This window comes from Penaeus vannamei, chromosome 11 (assembly GCF_042767895.1).
Source record: "Penaeus vannamei isolate JL-2024 chromosome 11, ASM4276789v1, whole genome shotgun sequence".
Lineage (NCBI taxonomy): Eukaryota > Metazoa > Arthropoda > Malacostraca > Decapoda > Penaeidae > Penaeus > Penaeus vannamei.
This window is the reverse complement of record NC_091559.1, coordinates 45,151,843-45,159,342: the sequence shown is the minus strand read 5'-3', so window position 1 is coordinate 45,159,342 and position 7,500 is coordinate 45,151,843. Positions and strand designations below refer to the sequence as shown.

The window sequence follows — 7,500 nt, the reverse complement described above, 5'->3', positions numbered from 1 at the left end:
AATAATTATAAAAAGGAAAAAAATAAATAATAAAGATCTTTTGAAAAAAAAAAAAAAATATTGCTGAAATTCCGCCGAGGCGAGGCTGCAACTTTCTACGCTGGCATCCGGGACCTTTAAACGAGCATTAATTAAAAGGTCCCTCAGTTTCCTTTTGCGTTTAAAGCCATTTCTTCCCCAGCACGAGTTACTGGTCGAGGCGGAGGCGGGCGAGGAGGGGACCAGTGTGGCTGTGGAGATCCGGATAAGCGACGTGAACGATAACCCGCCTTACTTCCTGAAGCCGGAGCCGCAGGTGGACGTCGTGGAGGAGGACAGGAGAGACCTTCCCTCGCCCCTGGTAAAGGTCAGCAGAGCCCGAGGAACGAGTCGAATTAATGATGTAACTCCTCCTCCACTCCCTACTCCCCGACCCCCACTCCCCGACCTCCTCCCTCCTCCACTCCCTACTCCCCGACCTCCCCCCTCCTCCACTCCCTACTCCCCGACCTCCCCCCTCCTCCACTCCCTACTCCCCAACCTCCCCCGACCCCTTCATCTCTCGCTCGGTTTCCCATTCTATTGGCAGGAATGCTGGCAGTTAGTGTAATATTAATGATACTCTTTCCCCGAGACAAAATTCCCTTCGTTGCCCGAGCGCTAATGCAGGCTACAAGCTTCGGCTTTTTCCGTCCGGGAGATATTTTCATAAACCATCTGCCGGAATCCGCGACTTCCACGGTCCCGGCCCAGCCTTCCCCGCTTAAATACAGCGGCCGTCGGATGAGTTGCTACATTTTATACGTCTGTGTTTGGCCGCAGGTGGTCCTGGCAGTTACGTTAAGGGTGTGACTTTACGAGCATCGGCTTCCTTTTATCGCAACGTATGATATTTTTCCCACGTCATTATACAGCGGATGCTTTTATTTGCTTCGTCTGGCAGTCAAGGCTGACGCTAAGGCACTCATATGTCCTGGTACACCCCGTAGAATACCTCCTAATGCAAAATATCTGTTATATAAGGAGAAATCAGGCCTCGTACCCACAGCCTTCAATAACGGGAGTCAACGATATGACGGATATTAAAATTAAATTCGGCGAAGGGTAAATCGAATCAATATCGGTAAGCTTCGTATTTTGAGAGTAACCGAGGCGAGGTCGTTCACCTGACCTCCTTCCCACGTCTGTTGATTTTGCGCTGGTGTTGACCTTGCAATTGATACGGTAAGACACGGTCATACAGCGACGGTCACGTGCACTTAGCGAAGGACAGGATTTAGCGAAGAACACGATATAGCGAAGAACACTATTTAATGAAGAATAGGATTTAATAAAGAACCAGATTTACTGAAGAACAGAATTTATCGAAGAACTGGATTTAGCGATGAACACGATTTAGTAACAAATAGAATGAAATGAAGAACAGGATTTATCGAAGAAAGGATTTAGCGAAAAACAGTATTTAGTAACGGAGAGGACTTAGTGAACAAAATCAGAACAGAATTTAGTGAAGGACACGATTTAGTGACGAACAGCATATAGTGAAGAATAGTTTTTAGTGACTAACAGGATTGAGCGAAGAACAGAATTTAGTGAAGAACAGAATTAAGTGAAGAACAGAATTCAGCGACGAACAGGAATTAGGGAAGAACAGAATATCCACCTTTCACAGGACATTAATTTTACAGAATCCTGCAATATGATGCAATGGAACACCTGTATTATGTTAGCGAAGTGGAATGTACTTGCATTTCAGCATTATTCATCCTACTCATATTTGTCTAGTATGATATTATATTTTGTTGTAGAACGGGATGATGTAGGAAGATATTTACTTATTTTTTTTATTTATTATTATTTTTATTTTATCCTGCAACGATTTAACGCACATTGTCACATGAGATAGCATAGCGTCTATCCTGAAATGTATAATAATACTAATGAATATATAGAAAAGAAAAAAATAAAGTAACAGCAATGAAAGAAATGACAATACTGTCATTAGTACTAGTGATATTGGCAAAGCATAATAGAAGTTGTGATAATACTGATAGGGATAATTGAAGGTTTATAAAATGCGGTATATATCTTTAAAAAATGAAAAAGGTATTTATTTTTCATCTCACAATTTCACGGGAAAAATCGTGTTCTCTGTATACCAGAATTTTGCATAATCGGTCAGCTTAATACGTGCCTCTGGACCTCAAAAATGCCCCCCGTAAATATCAAATATTTACCTAAATTCCGGTATATAATAAGTACTTTTTCAAGTAATTATGGTACTTCTGCGGTAAAAATAACCATTCTATGCCATTTACCCCGATCAATATACAGTGTTTTATATATTACTATTTCAACCCTTATTATCAATATCTTTTTTTTTTCATTGACTGTATCGTTATTATCCTTATGATGATTACCATTCTTGCCAAAAGTCTTAGTAAACATTGTTGATAGTAATTATAATAATCTTTGCTATTAGTCTCATGGTAATTATTGTTGATAGTAATTATAATAATCTTTGCTATTAGTCTCATGGAAATTATTGTTGATAGTAATTATAATGATCTTTGTTATTAGTCACTTTGTACTATCATTATCGTAATTATTTTATCTACAACTATTACTTATTTTCTATAATAAGCAGTATTACCTTCAGCATGTTTATTACTTCTATAACTACTGAGATTCCATTTTAAGTTATGATCTTTGTTATTTCTAGTTGTTGTCTCTTTCGTGACAACTTCATTATTATGTCATGAGGGTGAAGCTATTTTTGTTGTCATTTTGGTACCATTGGTATTGTGTTAGCAGTATTAGGAAGAATGGTCTTAATTATACCCATCATCGCTATCAGTATTATAGCCGTTATTATTAACATTATTTTTGTGAATAATTTGGATGTATTTCATTACGACTATTTGTTTTATTTAGTGATTTACATTCACGTATGGTAGTATTGTTGTGTTGTATGTTTTTTGTTGTTATTAGTGTTGTAAATATCTTGTATACAATACACATTATATTGTATATTGATCTTTCTATTCATATACTTATAGAGAAACAAGCAAATGCGCGCACACACACACACACACACACACCCATCCACCCACCCACCCACACACACACACGCCCATCCATCCCCCCAACACACCCATCCACCCCCACCCACACCCATCCGCCCCCCCCCACACACCCACCCCCCCACACGCCCACGCCCTCACCGAAGTCCCCCCGCCCCCTCATCCGCAGGTGGAGGCCAACGACCCCGACGCGACGGACCACCAAGGGCTGCTGTACACGATCAGGGGGGACGGGGTAGACGGGCACCCCCCCTCCCGCGCCTTCTTCGCCATCAACTCCAAGACGGGCGAACTGCATCTGCTGAGGGTGAGTCGGGGAGGAAGAGGGTGAGGAACGGGGTGGGGAAGGGGGTGGATGGGGTGGGGGTAGGGTGGGGAGTACTAGGTTCTGCGTCTGCTGAGGGTGAGTCGGGGAGGAAGGGGGTGGGGTGGACGTGGGCGGGGGTGGGGGTTACTAGGTTCTGCATCTGCTGAGGGTGAGTCGGGGAGGAAGAGGGTAGTGAGGAACGGGGTGGGCGGGGTGAGGCGGTGGGTGGATGGGTGAGTGGGGGATTTATTTTTGTCTATATATATATATATATATATATATATATATATATATATATATATATATATATATATATATATATATATATATATATATATATATATATATATATATATATTTTTTTTTTTTTTTTTTTTTTTTTTTTTTTTTTTTTTTTTCTTTCTTTTTTTTTTGGGGGGGGGGGTGGGATCAGGATCTATTTTTTGTGTTTATATATTTCTATTTGTTTGTTTATTTTTGTGATTATTTGTTCCTGTTCTGTTCATCTGTTGATGATTCGTTCGATAATTGATTTGTTTTTTTTTTATTTATTTGTTAATGAATCTTTTATTTACCTTCATTTCATTTATCTATTTTTATTCATCATACATTTATGTATTTATTCGCTTCTCTATATTCATTTATTCATTCATTATATTAATCTTTATTTATTCATTTGTCTATATTTCCACATGCCTATTAATTTATCTATCTTTATTTATCTATTTCTGTCTATCTATCTACCTATCTATATATATATACTTTTTTAAAAGTAAAACCACGTATTGTGTTGGTCGGGATTCCAATTTCCCGGAAAATCATAAACTAACGAATTTCCAGCTCGCTTGTACACTCTACTGCATTGCAATCACTTCCTTTACATGCATTGCAACGTACATACCCTTGTACAATGCTGATCAAAAACACATTCAAAACACAGGTGAACCACGAATATATTCACACCACAAACAAACACCAACGCTGCGGCATGCAAATTAACGAGAGGCAGGGAGCGTGCGCTGGAGAACAGGCAAGCAAGCATGAACCAGGCATTCAGCAACGAAGGATAATCTTGCCAGGTACCTGACTGTTTGCGCCCGAGGTCATAATGAACCTTGGCTAATCAGTGACTTAAGCGGATTGCTGTACTCAGTCTCAAGCCTTATTAAGGTGTAGAGGGACTGTATCTGTTATTGTTTACTATTGTTTCCTGTGGGAGTTTGAGGGTTCGGGGTTTATTGTTTTATGTTTGATGGGGTGATGTATGGACTTTACGGTATATGATTGATGTCTTTTCTTTTCCTTTTCTCCTTTCTCTCTCTCTCTCTCTCTCTCTCTTTCTTTCTGTCTGTCTCTCTTTCTCTCGCTTTCTTTCTCTTTCTCCCTTCTTCCTGTGTTCCTCCTTTTTAACGTCAACCTTTTTCTAACTCACACGGTTTTCTCTCATTCAATCCCTAGATTTTTGATGAAATGCATGGACTTACAGTATTCTAAATGCCTGATGCCTTTCTTTTCTTTCTCTCTCTCTTTTTCTCCCTTCTTCCTCTCTCTTTCTCCCCTATTCCTCTCTCTTTCTCCCTTCTTTCTCTCTCTTTCCCTTTCTCCCTTCTTCCTCTCTGTTCCTCCCTTCTAATTTCTTCTCCCTTTTCTCCCCCACTCACACGGTTCTCTCTCGTTCAGCCCCTAGACAGAGACCCACCTCACGGGCGTAAAGTGTGGCGAGTGAGGGTCCAGGTGCGTGACGGGCAGGCACTCTGGAGTCGTAAAGGTGATGGCCAGTACCAGCAGTCGTTCATTAGGCAGCCTCGTTCATCTAAGGGCGCAACGAGCGAGACAAAGAGAGAACCAATACATAAAACTACAAGAGACGCGGCCAGTGGTTCGGTATGGATTTCATGTAAAGTCAGAAAAAACAAAGCGAAAAAAGAAAGAGAAATAAGACGTTATGTACAGAAAGAGAAATATTATCCCTCTGATTTTTTGCAGATATGGAGGCAGGAGCACAACGTCGGAAATAAGAACACGGGCGAGACTTCACTTCAGGGGAAGAGAACGCACCGCAATAAGCACACGGCGGGAAGTAAGAGGGACCACAAGCTCCGTCGGGCTGGAGGAAAGCCAGCTCGAAAGGTAACCTCTGACGGACGAAACCATCAGGGCGCGACCAAGTCATCCTGGAGGTACGTCCATCCCCATACACACAAATCTCGGTTTTCCTCGCAGTCCGTCACGGAGGGGAGCGCACATGACACCGCTGCCTTTAAAGAAGTTAGAAAGCACGATAGCCATCGTAGTGCCTCAATATTCGTCGAAAGCGCGGGCGAATTGTCCAAAGGTCTTCGTGAATCAGGTCGTCTGAAGAGCAACAGCCCTTTTAAACACGAGAGCCCGGATGTTCCATTCGAGGCCCGCCATATGGACGGCGTTTTTCCGGAAGGACCCTCCGATGATTTCGGTTCGACTGCCGCTGGTAAAACATGGAACGTTGACACGGAGAAACAATATCCAAGTGTCAACTACCACGAGCCTTTAAACGACGCCATGGACCCACATTTCAACAGCCTTCATGACTATATGAGCGCAGATTCAGACGGCTTACGCGAACCTGTAAACTTCGATTTCAGTGACCTGTACCGACCTCCGAGCGTTAACAGCACGGTTCAGCACGAGCCAGAGATTATCGATATCAGCGGTCTATACCAAACCGTGAACTCGAATACAGACGCGCTCCGTAAGCCAGGAAGTGACGTCAGCAGCGTATTCGAGACAGTGGAATCGGATATTTCCTTCGCGAACAATAGTTCTTGTCCGTCCCCTGGTGAAGAAAAGGATGAAAAGAGGTCACAGGGCGGCAGCAAAGAAGACCGGCTCGGACCAAAAGGGCGTGTGGTGCATGTGGTGGAGACGGTGCTGACGGTGCACGTAAAAGACATCAACGACAACCCGCCCGTCTTCCCCAACGCCACCATATTCGGCGAAGTGCAGGAGAATGGCCCCATTGGTAAGTACAACCCCGTCAGTATTACAAATTAATTCCTATTCTCATCACACACACACAACTAAATACACGTACCCTTGTGTGTCCCTCTGTGCACAACATATATGTAAGGATGGATATGTCAAATAACAAGAAAAGGAAGAAATAACAAGAGTTTTGTGGAAAAACAATAGATTTTCAATTTCTCTTTTGGTGTTTTCCCCTTAAGGATGTCGTGGTGTGTTGCAGATGTGCGAGTAGGTGGACACGTGTGCGTGAATACATGTCTACGTCATTGCCAAATAAAAAGGAACAAAAACTTAGTAAATGCTTACGTCAATGCCAAACTAAGAAGTAACAAAAAGTAAATGCTATGTGACTCGAAAATAAATGACAATACACCATTTCTGAAACAAGTGACAATGAACAAATAGCAAAGAATTCAGCAGAAACAAACACGTTGTATGTAACCAGGCTTTATATTTTTCGCCCAGGATGTTTTCTGGCACACGTGTACAGTTTTCCTTGTTCTATCAGGGAACAGGCAGAATGTTTGAAATAGTAATAAAATACTTCACCACATTTCCTCTCTTTCTCTGTCTCAGACTACCTGTCTCTCTCTCTCTCTCTCTTTCTCTCTCTCTCTCTCCCTCTCGCCCCCCCCCCCCTCTCTCTCTCTCTCTCTCTCTCTCTCTCTCTTTCCCTCTCTCTCTCTCTCTCTCTCTCTCTCTCTTTCCGTCTCGCTCCCTCTCGCTACCCCCCCCCCCCCTCTCTCTCTCTCTCTCGCTCGCTCCCTTCCCCCCCCCCCTCTCTCTCTCTCTCTCTCTCTCTCTCTCTCTCTCTCTCTCTCTCTCTCTCTCTCTCTCTCTCTCTCTCTCTCTCTCTCTCTCTCTCTCTCTCTCCCTCTCGCTCCCCCCCTCCCCCCTCTCTCTTTCTCTCTCTCTCTCTCTCTCGCTCTCTCTCTCTCTCTCTCTCTCTCTCTCTCTCTCTCTCTCTCTCTCTCTCTCTCTCTCTCTCTCTCTCTCTCTCTCTCTCTCAGAACGAGAATTATGCTGTATGAGTACAGCGTGCAAAAATACTCTGATAAGCATTTCGGAAGTAAAACCTGCTTTTAGACAGAGGAGAATGGAGCGCAAATTTGAAATGAAAAATAG

At 42.8% G+C, this 7,500-nt stretch overlaps 1 protein-coding gene across 1 annotated transcript in view; it reads left to right on the top strand.

Annotated features, from left to right (window-relative positions):
- LOC138863333 (putative neural-cadherin 2) overlaps positions 1–7,500 on the top strand; it is a 116,760-nt gene that overhangs the window by 3,918 nt on the left and 105,342 nt on the right. The window contains exons 4-7 of the mRNA XM_070127534.1: positions 182–346; positions 3,232–3,369; positions 5,050–5,253; positions 5,356–6,370. Coding sequence (XP_069983635.1) covers positions 182–346; positions 3,232–3,369; positions 5,050–5,253; positions 5,356–6,370 — 1,522 coding nt within the window. The remainder of the gene's footprint in view (positions 1–181; positions 347–3,231; positions 3,370–5,049; positions 5,254–5,355; positions 6,371–7,500) is intronic.